The sequence below is a fragment of the Anser brachyrhynchus genome (genome assembly GCF_964034855.1).
Source record: "Anser brachyrhynchus genome assembly, chromosome: 10".
Lineage (NCBI taxonomy): Eukaryota > Metazoa > Chordata > Aves > Anseriformes > Anatidae > Anser > Anser brachyrhynchus.
Window position 1 is genome coordinate 23,769,483 of NC_137705.1, and position 16,145 is coordinate 23,785,627.

General features: G+C 35.5%; 2 protein-coding genes across 32 annotated transcripts in view; one reads left to right on the top strand and one right to left on the bottom strand.

Moving 5' to 3' along the window:
• The window catches only part of CACNA2D3 (calcium voltage-gated channel auxiliary subunit alpha2delta 3), a 530,340-nt gene that overhangs the window by 453,850 nt on the left and 60,345 nt on the right, over positions 1 to 16,145 (top strand). The window contains exons 29-30 of one of the 31 annotated variants that reach the window (XM_080605854.1): positions 1,984 to 2,035; positions 3,407 to 3,495. The exons of the other annotated variants lie outside the window; for them this stretch is intronic. Of the exons in view, the coding sequence (XP_080461980.1) occupies positions 1,984 to 1,991 (8 nt within the window). The 3' untranslated portion in view covers positions 1,992 to 2,035; positions 3,407 to 3,495. Of the gene's footprint in view, positions 1 to 1,983; positions 2,036 to 3,406; positions 3,496 to 16,145 lie in introns of those variants that run through there. 31 annotated transcript variants of the gene reach the window in all.
• On the bottom strand, positions 2,020 to 10,076 carry LRTM1 (leucine rich repeats and transmembrane domains 1; the record flags this gene model as incomplete). Its single annotated transcript, XM_080605906.1, has 2 exons — positions 2,020 to 6,298; positions 9,455 to 10,076. Coding segments are annotated over 2 exons (1,056 nt in total), but the record flags the coding sequence as incomplete, so codon positions are not given.

Genomic DNA, 16,145 nt, shown 5'->3' on the forward strand with positions numbered 1-16,145 from the left:
TGAATCAGCCTCTGTAGAATGGCAATTTGAAAGGAAGATTGATGAATATACCAGTTTTCCAGTAACTGAGACTTTGGGTTATCTAGGCTGTAAGTACGCAAGATTGTTTTATACTATCATGGAGGAAACTGTGTGATGTAGAACTAACTGCCTTCTATTAAAACAAACAAACAAACAAACAAAAAACCTTCATTGCCTTCTTTTATGTGTGTTAGTAATCATTATAAATGCTACTTTGAAACACTATTTAGGATTTCTTGAAGTGAATTAGAATGAAGTTTGTATGCATCTCTCTCTTTGACCCAGATCCAGCATGTGTTTTGGAAAAATGACATCCAATAATTTAATTAAAAGTAGTGAAGTACTTATATTTCTAGGAATGGCAAGTATTTTAAAAGTTTCTCAAATAGTTAAGTCAGTTATTGTTACAACAGCATAGAGTTAAATATATCTATTTTAAATCTCTCTGTACAGCTTGCTTTTATTTTTTTTTTTCCTTTTTGTCACATGTATTGCTTTGGTATTACTATATTATTAAAAACATACAAGCAAATGTCACTGTCATACAGAGTCCCTAAAATTTATGACACCATCTATAAAACTGCATTTTAGTACGAAGGCCTAAGGGAAAATGAATATGTCATCCTAATGACACATCAACCAAATTTTTGAAGCATTCTAAAATAGATGTTTTCCTTGTCAGGCAAGACAGTGATTTACTTAATCTTTACTCCACATTGTGAGCCACAGAAGATTATATTCAGCAGTAGTGTTTAGTAAATCCCTCAAAATGCTTTGCATGCTTTGGTGAAAAACCACTAGTTTATGTTTTTCCAGAGTTTTTTGTTCATTTTGAATATTATCTGTGTATTCATAAATCTAATATTGGTATATAGTCTAATGTTTTCTTTGGAATTTATATTTGCACAGCCTAGCATTAAGCAACTGACAGACTTAGGTTAGGAGTCACAACTTAGGAAACAGGATTTGTAGATAATGCATGAGGACAGGTAGGCTCCTCTAAAAAATGCTTTGGAGCAAGTGGTAAAATCCTGCCTCTTGTCCTTGACTGAACAGCAAATCTGAAGTCAGATGGTACACAGTTCACACACTTGCCTTCATTTGTGTTGATTCTCTATTCGTTTTATCATACAGAATTAGTGTTTGGAATAATTAATGTGGATCTTTAAGATATTTCTCTGCTAGTGTTGCCTTGAGAATATAACCCCCATTTACGTAATTCTTGGGCTTTCCTTAGAACTTGTTCTCAAAGAATCTAGGGCACTGATGGATGAATGAAGTGAGTATCCCAACATGTACAGTATACACATAGTAAATATAGTAATATAGTAAATTCCATAGAGCATTCTTCTCTTCATTTCTGTACCTCTGCTTTGATGTTGGTGGGTTTTGTTTGTTTTTGAGTACTATGTAATTCTGACAGGTGGGAAGAGCTTAAGTAGAAGAATGGATCTTGAGATCTACTAGAAATCAGATTTTATTTATTTATTTATTTATTTATTTTCCTAAATAACTCTGCTGGCAAAATAAATCATTGATTGCAGAACAAGACAGCAGATAAGATGTCAGGTCCTTTTTAAAAATTCACATACTGCAGAAGTATAAAGTTCAAAAATACTTTGAGTGATTCTCTGCAATTATGTAGTATATGAATACATTAATCCCAGTTTGAGTACTGTGAATTACTTATTTCCTCCCCGTAGACTACATTTCCAAACATTAATAATTTCCTTTTTCTTCTCTTTTTGTTTGTTGTGTCTTGAAACGAGCTTGGTAGTTTTATGCAGAAAGTCAAATGTGTAGTGTAAATAGCCTAAAATCTGGGGAATCTCTCAGTAATCAGAAACGATAACTGCAGCTTTCACTGGAGATAGTTATGAACTATGTAGCCATTGGTTTGCTTATGATGGATTTCTAATTCCTATTCCTTCTCCCCTGTTGTGGCTTTGCTGCCACATCCAGATGATTGATGTTGCTGCCTGTCTCATCTGGGGAGCATACAGTCATTTTTCAGGTAATATAAGCCCAGGAAGTACCAAAACCCTTCGTGATTATTAGCACTATGACACTTTTCAGCCAAGTTCGAAGATCAAAGTTGTAAAAGTTGGCATACTTTCTGGATGCTTAACTAAAGCCTGCATGTCTTTGTCTTCTGGCCAGCAAAGATAGATGGTTATTAGTAGGCAACAGTTGGCCTTTTTTTTTTTTTTTGTTAAGGCTGTTAATGATAGATAAGCTATGCATAACATCACTAAATGTTCTACTTTGATATTCAAGAAGAGGGATCCTGATTTTGGTTGGACGTTGCATTACTAGGGAATAATGAGGCTGAATTTTGATTGTTTTTTCAAGCTTTGGATGGAAAGGCACATATGGCAAGCAAGTACATTTCAGTTTAAGCTTTGTTTCTTTCAATATAATTTCTAAGGACAATTCCTGTAAAAAATGTTGGCATAGTAAAGTTTTTTAATCTCTTTTCTAATTTAAAACTTTAAAGGCCAATTTTTCTGAAAACAAAGTAATACAATGAGCCTCTTTATGAAAGACAGGAATAAAACAATATGTTTACATTCTCTGTCTTTGCAAATACCTTGCAGAGTAGCGTGCCCTGATATTTTCCTTAATTTTGTGGGAAGGAGTGTTTTTCACTGAGATTAGGAAAAAATACTGTACTTACTATAATACTTCTCATTAGGTTTCTGGAAAAACAACAAAGCTTTCTCAGCAACCTTTATCTGAAATATAAATCTGTGCAGACAACCTATTTCAGCAGCAGATATCCATTGCTAAGCTTTACAAATTAAGGGGCTTCTGTGAGGAATCACTAGATCCAGTCTTCCGCTTGTTACAGTCAACAATTGTTATGGGCGACAAACTGTGCCTTTTATCTCTATTTTTCAGTAGCTGAACGTTCTGTTTCCTTTACTGAAAATAAATAATTTTGCATTTATTAATTTAAGTAAATGCTTTTCTCTTTTGACTGCCTGTTGTTTTCTTGTCATCATAAATAACTGGAATTTATTAACTGCAAACAATTGTAAATTTGTATACTCTTACCAAAGTTAAATGAGACATTTCTCTCTCTCTCTCTTTTTTTTTTTTCTTTTTCTTTTCTTAACATCAAGTTAGAAAGTATAAATCAGATTTTGCATGGATTGGCTTGCTGTACTCTTTTAGCAGAGTGAACAAATAGAAATACAAAATACTTTGCTTTCTGGCAGAACTCCATATCAATTTACAGCCTTATGCGTGCATGAAAATCCCCAAAGCATCTTAAATTTGACTTGGAAAGAGTTCCTTTAAATGTTGTTGTGCCCTTCATTGCCTCTTATTCACTTTCTTACAGTAAGAAAAATCTAAAGGTCTCTTTTTTTTCTTTTAACAGGACTGTTCTTTAAAGACTAAGATGATGTACTGGTTATTACTAAAAAGGAAATATTTAATCAAGCTATATTTTTACTTTGCTTGAGGACATCGGAAGTATGAACTTCCTTGTAACGGAAGCTGCATTGCTGTATCTAAGCCTATTAAAAGACAGTGGGTGAAATCTCCATGGAGGTCAGAGGTTTCTTAACTTTTATTTTAGGATCTGAACTCTGAATGCAGCTGTGCTCATTTTAGGTGGTCACCATAGGAAGACATTGTGGTTTGGCTTGTCTCTGATTTATTTTTTTGTCCCATGGACAGTAAGATCCTATCCTGAATTATTTCAGTATTCTCTGTCTGCCAAACTGTGTTTTGCTTTGCAAAATGTTGTCCTGCTAAATGGATACAAGAGTAGAAAATGTAGATCTCAACACTTGAATGAGTTAGCTCTGAAAAGAGATTGTTCATTAAAATTTAGAAAAGAAAAAAAAAAGAAAAAAAGAAAAAAAAAGAAAAAAAAGTATCAAATTCATTTCAGAGATAGTTCAGAAATACATCATCAAGAGATTTAAAAAGCCTGAATATAAATATTCTAATAGATTCTGTCCTGATAATGTCTCAGATGAAGTAATGTGCCTGGTCTAGGGTACCACATTTAAAATATAATAAAAACTGAAAAGGTTCCATGGAATGCAGGGGGTGGAAAAAGTTTGGAAAATGTGACCTTATAGAAAATTTTGAAACAGCTTGGGTTTTTTAGTCCAGGACAGAGAGGAATGAGGACAGCCTAATAATAAGAAGTACTTAACTGTTACAAGAGAGGGAGGGAGGGAAGACAGTAATTAATTGTTTTCAATGTCTGCTAGATTTACATTAAGACTGAGATGCTTAATTTTCTCTGGACATGAAAGTAACTGCAGATGCAGGAATAAGCTTTCAAATTAAGGTTTCAATTATTACTAAGTAGATAAGAGCAAGGGTTACATGACTCCTGCCATATAGCCCATTACTCAGTTGAGGCTGTTATTAGAATAGCTTGCTCTGGGAACCCTTCTGTTGGAAGGAAATCCTAGGTCTCTGAATGCCATGTTACAGCTTCCTTTTGCCCTTTTGGAGAGTGTTACTCAGCTGTTGTCCTCAAGTTTCTGGCCTATAAAACCCACCGACAATATTTTCAGCAAAGCAGGTTTAGGATAGATGCTGAGAAAAAAACCTGCAGACTACAAGCACAGTTGATTTCTGCATCAGCTGCCTAGACGGGTCTTTAATCCATGTCACTGGAGAGGTTTAAAAACACCTTAGAAAAATGTCTGTCACAAATAGTCCAGATATACTTCATCTAGTCTCAGAAAGGGTAGGTGGAGTAGCTGATCTCTCTTGGCTGTCTTGAAACTATTCTTTCTATCAATTATTTGAAAAATACTTCTGCATGTTCAAAATACTCTTTCTGTCCTAAATTTATGTTACTCTGTTTTGGCTTTGATTTCCTTTGATGGCAAAACCGTGCTACAGAAAGGGCGGATCCTTGAACAAATTCAGCTGAATGTTTTCTCTGTCAGAACTAGAACGTGTAAACATGCAGCTATATTATCCTTCCTGCTGAAGGGCAGCATTGTGATCAGGGCTGCCTCTGGAGTCCTGAAATTTTCAAAATGGAACAGGTGTGTGGATTTGGAATTAAGAAGCTTCAGAAATGTCTGTCGCAAGCATGTATACCACTAGGAGAATGGGTAGTGTCTCTTCATATATGCTATCTATGCTTATCTCAGTGCTTGTACCTGCAACATATTCCTTCCTCTTCCTTTGATGTCTTAGCTCTCTTCCTTCTTCCCTAGTAAGTACTTTAAAAATGAAATGTGATGCCTAACAAGGTACTTCCTGTTTTCTAAACTACATAATGGATGTAATGCTTATTTATTGTCTCCTAGGGCAGATTAGCAGGTAGAATGCATTTGGAAATGTTTTTAAAAATGTTCTAAGTTATCACTGGCAATGTATGGACTGCCCAGTTCTAAAACTGGCTATGGACTGTATTTTGGAATACATATCAGATAATCTAAGATCTCAAAATCTCTTCATTTATAGCTATTGTATTTGTCTTTGCAGAAGGCTCACTTGTGTTGGGTAGTGACTTGGCTACACCATAAGTTGTATATTGTACTAATATTACCTCAAGAGCTAGTCATGAAGAATGGAATACTTGGAAAGGGCTACATCAAAATTTCATTATCTCAAGCACTCAGCCTTACATAGAGGCTTCAGAATATACAGCAAAAACTATAGATACATTTGCGTTCTGCTACATAAAGTCCTTATATTTATTCCAAGGAATGAATATACATGTGTACATAAAATTTCTTCAATGTGAAAAAGGAAAGAAAAGCAGTCATAACTATTATATTCATTCTATTTAGATTCTGGGCTTTTTAACTGAAGTGAGGGCTCTTTATTTTGAAGAAACCAAAGACAAAAGTAACTCAAGCTAAGGAACTATCGAATGGCTCTTTTTCCTCAGGAGTCCCATGCTGTCTTGCTGGGGCCAAATGTTCTCTGTGGTATTTAGCAGTAATTGCCGCATAGGCGCAACCATAAACAGCAGCTGCCAACATCATTAGACAAACAATTCCACAGACAACTCCGGTTATTACTACAGTGGCGATTGCATGACGCAAACTAACAGGCCTTGGCTTTGGTTTGGATTCACAGTTTGACTGGCTGTTTTCCCCATGTTCGTTGTGATGAGCATGCTTCAGAGAACTTCGGTACTCGAAGTTGTGGTGATGAATGCTAGCCAGATGAACATGAGCTGTTGTAAGAGGGCATGCCCCAAACAGCTCATAAGGAACTTTGAGGAGGTCCTTGCCCTTCCGAATCCCTGGTGTTGAGCAGATAATGCCATCACTTATTCCTCCTTTAAAAAATAAATAAATCAATCAATAAATAAAATATGGTTTTATTATAATTTGTGAACTCTCTTCATGTAAAAATAACACATATGAATTACATTTATAGTTAGCTTTGACTTTATACTTTTGAAGGTTTATAGCTATATCTTTTTTCAGCTATATCAAAGATAAGATTATTACACTTTAATAGTAATAGAAGAAATAATTTGTAAGTACTAATTCATCAGGAATTCTAATCTGTGCTTTATGGATGCTAAAGAAAGAAACAACAGGAGTATAAAAGTAAGCAAGAAAGAAATCATAGATAAAAAGTAAGACATTGCTAACAGAAAATTCTTTGCATTCAAATTCCTACCATTACTTGTTTTTATAAGTAAAAATTGAAACAATATACTTAGTAAACATATCCCACTTGACTGAAATATCCCATTTCCATCATTCATTTCTCATGAATCATTCTTCTGGCATCATACAGTAATTACAGCAAAGCAAAGGGAAAGTTCAGTAAGTTGTATACCTGAGAAACCTTTTCAAGCGAAGTTCATGGTAAGAAAATATTCAGAGATCTAAAGGAGGTAAGATTAATCAGTCTATTAGCTTGTTCAAATGGTAGACTTCATGGTTGCTTTCAGCCAGCTTCTGCTCTCTCTCGAAGGATGTTCTTAGTATAACGGGAAATGAAGTAGTCCTGGTAAATCACGCTGTTTTTCCTCAGCATGTAGAGCAACACACACTGGGTGTAGCCTTCAGGGCTCAAATTAGTCTGTATATCACGGCTTTAGGGGTATAGTGTGTCGAGGAGTCAACAAGGCCAAAACCAATGTTTACATATTTTGAAAGTTTAACTCAATCAAGTCAGCTGAATTTTCTCCCTCCTCCCTGTCTGAAGTAAACCATCTTTTATTTAAAGGCGGGCACAGAAATTTTCATCTTGGAAAGGATTTTTTTGAGAAAGTATTGAATATAGATGAACTCAAGCTGAAATGTGGAGACTACTTTTCCACAAATATTGATGATGTTCTAAGACGTATAAGCATAGCAGCTTGTCACTTGGTTTTTAATAGCCAAATGTAAAGCCTGGTTCCAGAAACCTCCAACAAGTTAGTTTGAATGTGGATATAGATAAATTTCCAAATTCTACAACTGTGGTCCTTCTAAGATTATAAGAAACTAAAATTTTGATGCTTGGGATAGAAGACTGGAGTTCTGCCTGAATTGAAGAATTCTTTATAATTATTTAAGAGTGTGCATCAAATGTCAATTTCCTGAGCTGGATTCAGCTAAAAATACATCCTTCAGAGTTGTATCGGACAAATCACTTAATACTGCTAAATTCAGGCTGTATTTCATCTTTAGCAGTGCTTTGTTAGGACTTGCAATGTTTGTAGAGCCACAGTAATCTTTTGTTATAAGTACACTGTATAAGTAATAAGAATGTGAGATGCAAATGGTTTTTCTTCATGTGATTCACACAAGTAATTTCAGGGAAGGACAAATATAGAAGAGCACATAGTATGTTGGCTTCCTTTAAGATCTCTTGCTAAAATTAGTTTGTAAGTTCCATATCTCTTCATTTTACTTATCTGTGCAATGCTCAGAAAACTGGAAGGGCATCACTGAATTTCTAAATAATGTTGGTTTTTAAAATAATCTATGGAATTTATGCTGCTGGCAGAGTAATTAAAATAATCTGATATGTTTACTTGGATCATTAAATTCTTCTGCACAGAGAACTCAAAACCCCTTCTGAAATATGTTGTAGGGAATGGTTCCTGCATAATGCAACTTTAAGTTCTGGGATCATGTAATATTTTACCAATCCAAAATATTAAGATTTTAACCCTGAGAGGCATTTAGCCTTTTGTCTATTCTAAAAGATTACTTCTGGCAGTGGTTTTACCTCCCCCAGAAGACTGCTCCTTCATAGCTGCATAGACATTTCAGCTTTTCAGCTGGCCTGTAGACTTCTGATGCTTGAAGATGGCAGCCCAGTCACTTACAGGCAACAAGGACCATCTTCACACTGTGTGTCACCTTCATTTACAGATAGATAATCAGTATCTTATATCACATTCAAGCATCAAAGCCTAATTTAGAGAAAAGTAAATTACACTACTGTTTTGAATTCTCCATTTTCGAACATACCTCCCAGGGGAAAGAAAGAAATTTCTTTTAATGCTTAATTCCTTGTCTGCATACGTTGACTTCAGGCAAAATGGATATGAACAACGCTTTCGGAAGATGAACGCTCGTTTTCTTTATTTCAATCACCTTGAATTTTGAAGTTTCTCTGAACTCAGTAAGCAAAACAAATTCAGAGATATATAAAATAATTAAATCATATTCTTTTATATAGCATAACTCTTGAATATATTTAAAAGCAGGTGCGACCAAAAATTGAGGTGACTTTTATGTACAGAATTTCCTGTGTGATGGTATTGCACATATCTGTGAGGACAATGCCAGTAAATTTAGTACTACTCCTAGTTAACAACAAATTAGGAAGCAACACTAGACAAAAGTAAGCTTGTACAAGGTGTTACACACACTTTTAGGTAGAGCTAATTAAATTCAAAAAAAAAAAAAAAAAAGAGCTACCAAGTGAGAATTTAAAGAGAGTCTTTAAGAATTAGAATCTTGAGTTCTCTAAAGCTAAATTGGTATTGCTATCTATCTGTGTTGATGTTTATCCTCATGTACCAGCTAAAAAACATCTGAACAGTAGGCTGGTTTCTACCAAAAGAACTGTGGTAGAATTAAAACAAGTGCACATGTGCACAAATACACTTGTTATGCAGATAGATACAGAGTTAGATATACAGATTTAATGTAGAAATATAGAGATAGATGCAGATTTAATATAGAGATATGGATATATACGTGTATGCTTACTACTTAGATGTATTTTCAGAATGTATATATGCACACTGTGTATTCTTATTCTCTCTCTTTCTGCAAAGGTCCTCTATGATTCTGTTTTGCCACCTGTAATTGTGAAAGCACCCATATTCTGAGCTATGTATAAGCATGTATTTTAGTATGCTTATTTGAGGGGATGATGCGAGGTGTGAGGTAAATTGTTAAAACACAGCCGCAAAGATCAGTTAGATGCTGGTTAAGTGTCCTTATGTGCATTGTATGTAATGAGAAGAATTCCTTACCTCTGTATAAAAAACTTTCCAGCCACAGTTTCAGGCCAAAGACATTGCAGTTACATTGCCAGGGATTATCTTTGAAAAGAACAACTTTCAGGTTTGGAAGTGACTCCAGCAGAACTCTTTCCATTTTCTGAAGTTTGTTGTGTTTCACAGACAGCAATGTTATATTCCCTGTACTGTTTCCAAAAGTCTCAGGCAAACGTATAATGCTGTTGGATGACAAGTCCAGTTCTTTGAGGTGTGGGAGGAAACTGAAAGTCTTGTTTTCTATATAATGAATCAAATTTCTGGTTAGGTTTAGAACCTGTAGATATCGTAATTTTTGGAAAGCACCTGGTGCCAAACTTGAGAGAGAATTATTAGACAAGTCTAAGATTTTGAGCAGTGGTGTTCCAGTAAATGCATTTTCATTGATTCTCCAAATACGGTTGTTCTGCAACTGTAGTATCTGAATTCCAGGAGGTAAGTGGGCAGGAATTTCTGTAAGTCCTCTATTCTTGCAGTCTGCAGTCTTTGAAACCGTGTGGCATAGGCATTTTTCAGGACATCCATGAGCAACATATATTAGCAAGATGAAACTCAGCACCCAAAGCCAGTTACCTGTATCACAAATGAAAGAAGCAATAATGATTTGAAATTATTATAAAATGTTTGTCTTTTGGCAGTATAGGTCAATAACAAGAGCAAAGGACATACAGCTCCATCAAAAACTATAATGTAGGTAGCATAAATATAGATCATAATTTTTACAGTGCATTAGCAAGTTACAGATAGTACTGAAATAATTCTATAATGCAGAATGAAGCTGTGATATTTGAAGGGAATTCTACTGAATTTCTAAAATTACTAAATTCTAATGTTTCTCTTTTTTTGTGGTAGTAATAACTTAGAGACATCTTATGCTTTTAGTTTTTTTTGCATTTTTACTAGTTTCTACCTAAAAATCTACTAGTTTACTACCTAAAAAAAATAAGTTAATGTGCTGTCAAAAGAATAACAAGTTTGAAAGACATTGGTATAAAAACAGTTAACAGATTTTTTTTCAGAAATCTGGATCCTTTAAATTTGTTCTTTAAAATATCTATGTTTACACATATTGCTTAATTCCCATATCTGAATTCCAGCTGTACTTCCCAGAGATACAAGTTTCTACACACTCTGCAAACATTTGTCAAGGAGCTGTTAAAAAGATAAAATGAGGTCATAGGAGCACTTAATAATATTTATTATTTGTAATTATAATTTGCTCCCTGATGTTCAGGTCAGCTTTAACAGAAAAAATAATAGTTTTTACCTTTCATGTATTGCTAGTGATCTTCCTTTGTAAACAAGGTGCCATTTCATGCATAGTATGAAATTTATTTAAAAAAAAAACAAAAATCAGATGATGTTGAGTGATTTGAGTTTCTTTGACTCAGAGTGATAAATCCTTTTATAACATTGTTTGTGAGACATCTCAACTTTTTTTTTTTTTTTTACTATTTACTGTTTCAAAATGAAAAATATTTTAGTCAGTTACTGCTTGAAAACCATTGAAAATTAAAAGACATAATGTTTATTGGCTTACAGAGATCAAATGTTAATTAGTAACAAGGAATACCATATTGAAGGAACAACTGTATTATTCTAAGATTAAATATGATGAATGTATAAATAAAAGTTTTACTTTGAGGCTACAGTTTGACTTGCAAACTCCTAATGAATTTTCATTTTAAAATGAAATAGTATTTATATTAAAATTGCAAACATCTTCTGCATTTCTTTACTTCTGTATTGTAAAAATCATTTGAAAGAATACAGCATTCCTGCAAACAAGGTAAGCAATACATTCAGTTCATTATATTGTTCTGCAACAGTTGTCTTCAGAAGCCAACATACAGCTGCCAATGTAAAATTAAAAAATAAACACAGATTAAGGAAATGCCTAGAGAATAGAGTAATTATATTATTCATCTGAATGCTTCAGTATCTCACCTGTCATTCTGCTTTGCTTGTTCCCCACCTGGCAGAAGATTCAGTCCAGCTTTCTGAAGTAGAATAGTAACATACACTTTATTCTTATTCCTCCTTCAAATCTGTAACGGTTTTTTTTTTTTTAGATAGTATCTGTGGCTTCAGTGGAAGTGCAACTCTTCCTAGTGAGTTACTCCATCAGCCTTTGTATTTTTCTTTGTCACAATCTCCCCCCCCCCCCACCCCGCCCAATCCATTTATGACTCTCAGAGGCTTACTCTGCCTTTTAATCAGTCAACAGTCCATGCAAAGAGTGTCTGTCAACTCTAACTGGGCAGCTGTAACATACAAATCATGACCTGATAGCCCTGCCTTTTCAATTATTTAATCTACCTCAAATACAAGGCACAAAAATAAAGCTGCCTTTTAAAATCCAGTATAGTTTCTGAGTTGTGGTGGATTATTAGCTGTACCGTGTCAGTTTTTGCAAGATCAGATGACTCTGAACATGGATTCTGATTATCTTGAGCTGTGACTGGAGGCAGTGGAGTGTATAATGCTACAAATAGGCATGTGGGTTGATAATATGGTTTTGACAGTGCACTTGCTTGCTCTTCTAAGCTTATTCGTCTGACATCCATTAGTTGTGCTGACAGGATTTTCTTCCATGGGAACACAGAACTGGTGGCTTCTTCGATAAAATGGCATATGTACTGGTATGGTCACTGAGAATACTGCAGAAATTTATTTCCAAACATATTGGAAAGAAAGGGCAGGTGGTATGAAAATTGTACTTCCTGTGTTCTTAGGGTGCCTTGATTTGCCTTTTTGTTATTTCTTCAATATAACTCATTCATACTGTACCTGCTACAACAACAAAAGGATTAATGACCTGTGACGGTGAAATAACTCAAAGGTGTTTAAAGGAATTAGTGATCTGGTACAATGGTGTCTTTCAAGGTCATATGATCACTCCATCTGTTAGCTTTCCTATGAGGAGGGAAGTTGTGCAATCAGAAGCTTTCAGGACAGTTCTTACATGTAGCACTGCTTGCATGAGTCCAAATTCTTTTAGGTGCTTTTGAGAAGGTCAAATAAAGCTCATTTTCTGGAACAAAATGATGGAAGGTATCATGTACAAGTGAAGGTTGAAAGGGACATCTGGAGATCATCTGCTCCAAACTGCTGTTGAAAGCAAAGCCTTACATGAGATTATCCAGGGCCCTGTCAAGCTGAAACTTGGGTATTTCCAGCAAGGGAGCTCCAAAGGAGTTCTCATGTCTGCTACCTTCTACCAGATTTAGTCTTCTCTCTAACTTCCAGGTCAGCCTTTTGTCTCTGACCATGTCCCTGTCTCACCTGCCTGCCTGGTCTTTTGTATATACATATCTATATGTATATATATATCCCATTGTATCCCATTGTATCTGTATCCCATTTTATATGTATATATATCCCATTAGATCTGTTAACCCTCCCTTTCAGTCCTTTTGTCCTTTGGGTCTCCTCTCTCAACCTGCTGTCCAGCCCTCTTCAGTGGACATCTTTAATCCTCTTTTCTTGGCCTGGGAGAAGAGATGCAGTGTGCTACAATAGTTGTTTAGGAAGCATGTTCTAAAGGAAACTGTGTACAGAGCTCTAACTATTATTATTGCATGCTTTGCTGATTTGTTTCTGAAATCAGTCAACGTATCCAAAGGAACAGTGAATATTGTTGGGCAGTGCCAGAGAATGGAGAAGAAGAGACATTGTGTAAAGTAAATGTGACTGTTCTTCTCGAAGATACTAGAATATTGCTGCAAATGACAGACCATATTGTCCTTGACTCTCATGGGGAATGACACGTCATCCTGAAACAGGATGAAAGAAGACCGTAGTTTAGCATAGAGGTTAAAGCAAAGCACTTCTCTACTCTTGGTTGCACAATACATTTATCTTATTACATATATCATTTATTTCCCTTCCCAACCCATGTATGTGCACATACATACAAATACATAAACAAGCCTATCCTAAGTAGTACCAGTGAATCATTTTAGTAAAGACAGAGCTAAATGTAAAAAGGGTGATTATAAAATACCATAATCCTTAGAAATTGTAGCCTTTGTAGCTGCAGGTGTTCTGCTTTGTTCTTTAAAAGAACAAATTTACCTTAGGTACCTGTTGCTACAGATGACACTCCCCTGTCCTTGTAATAACCCATTCCTTGTAATAATGGTAACCCTTTTCATGACTTTTGGTTATATTACAGGAGGTGCTAGGTATTCTGCTTTTGTTTTCTGGTATGGTAATACTTTTTCACACTTCTAAATTCTCCTTGGAATCTAAAAGTTTATTTTAGCTCATGAATTTGAAGATGGTTTTTTGTTTGGTTGGTTTTGTTTTGCTTTGTTTTGAACTAGTTGTTGCTTTTTAACTCATGTTTGCTGACCAGGTAGGCTTGCAAGCTCCCGCAGCACTTTGTGTAATCTAATGGAAGCCGTAAAGAACATCTCTAATGTCTCTCTTATTTTAGGTAAGCCTGTACTGCTATAACTGTATTATTTTTAGCACTCATAATATTAAAGAGATGTTCGTAGGACAAGGTCACAGAAAGTTGAGCACTGTGGGAGGTTCAGTTCCAACAATAATGCAGAGGTTGTTTTATGTACTCTGAATTGTGGTGTGAGAAGTCATTACTCTTTTTTTTTAAATCTTCATGCCAGTTCAGATTTGGAAACATACGATTAAATCTGTCAATTTGCTTTTAATGTAGATGTGGCTATTTTTTCCTTATATCGAGAACTCTGAATACACATATTTTGTAAACAGAATTTTCCCTAACCTATAATCCATGTTCTATTCCCATTTATTAGTAATAATACTTTGGTTATGACAGAGAAGTCTGATGTGGGGAAAATTATAGTTGTGACACAGGTAGAGATTTGCCAGAAACAGAACAACCATGAAATCTACTCTGCTTCTGGCCTTTTGAAGAACCAGTAGGATTCTTTTCAGTTGTCTGATGTGGTGCAGCAACTGTGTTATTGTGACTGCTTAAATTAACTTGTGCCCTGTTGTAACAAGATACGTTTCCCATTGCAAATGGCAAGACAGCCCAGTCAACTACTGTCCTAGCCTGCCTACTGGTGGGGGCAATTCAGTGTTTGCTTTGCCAACATATACTTTGTTACAGTAGTTATTACTCTCTGTTTGAAAGGAGTAGTGTGTAGAAAAAAATAATCTCTTTTACACTAAAGAAAAACTAAAGAACTATGTGAATTAGACTCTAGCAGAAAAGAGACAAATAAATATAACAAATAGTTACAATCTAAAACATTTTGACTACATTGAGTATCAAGCCCAGGCAGACATGATTAAATGGAAGGAAAGAAAAAAAAACCTGCTAAAACCACAACAGACGATTTCTGTACATTCTCTCTATTAGACTTGCTTTCCTGCTGCTTTTGGGTGGGAAGGTATTAAAGCTGCAACACTTACAGGGAAATGGTATGAGCTTTTGCCTTTCTAATGTATGTCTTCAGATTAGTAAAACAGCTAAACTCTTGCTGAAAACCACAAAGGAAACTATGGGCAATGCAAACTCTTCTTCATTTTGGGTCTGTATTTGTTAGTCAACTATCATATGCCTTCGTTGTTAAATGTTTTTCTTTCTACAAAGGCAGTCTTTGCACTGAAACTGTTTAGGACCCTCACAACTTGTGCCTGTCAAGGAACTAGATATTCAAAAGCAGAAAAAAAATTAGAAGAAGGGATTGGAAGCTATTCTTGTCTGCCTTCCACCCGAGAAGTATAAGCCTGTGGACCAAACCAAATTAGGCTTGAGGAACACTGAGGAACCTTAAAAAGCTGGGAATAATTTCCAGAAGGTGTCTGTGTGTCTGCGTAGATTTATTCAGACATCTTAGTGGTTAGGGAGAGTAAGGGGAGAGTAATAACAACCAGAGGTTATTGACATCAAATCTTAGTTATCACAAAGGTAAGGAGGCATCATTTATATCCAAAGGTTGCTCATGCCTCTCTTTAGCCGTCATTATGAATTGTCTGTTAGTAACTCTTTAAGGTATGAACCAGTATTTTCTAATTACAGAAATGAGGAAACCAGCAGGAAGTTGTGATTTTTGTATTTTGGATCACTGACTGAGGGAAGAGCCCCATTTTCTTCTCTTTTCAGTGACTTGTTTTGCCTTACTTAGATACATCTGGTACTTGCTTATAAAATGCGTAATTAATCTATGGAACACATTGCTGGAAGTTATCCTTGGGCCAAAAATTAGTAGGATGCATATATAATCTGGAGCCATAGTTACCTCATGAGACAAAAAATAATAATTTAGAAGGGATATAAACTTCCACTCTTAAGGGCTTTAATCAACCACTAATGACACAAGTTATGGAGAAAAACCTTTCCCCAAACCTTTCCCCCTGGGCAATTTTTTTCCACCATAATTATTATTTATTGGAAATTTTACACCTTCCTCTGACACCTCTTGTTGGGGCCAGTGTATGAGATACAATAGTGGACTAGATGCGTGGGAGCACACTGCATTCCAGGTGCACATTTACAGTGGGGGAAGGAAGCTGGGTAGCTCGGGGGGACTTAGTCTGCTATTTGCAACAAACTGAAAGCCAGCGAGATGTTTGCTACAGCGTCAGTTGGTATCATTGGGGCTGCCTAGGTGAGCATCTTCTCAGTTTAGGCCAGAACTGCATTCATCCCCAAAGTGTTCTGGTTTTGACT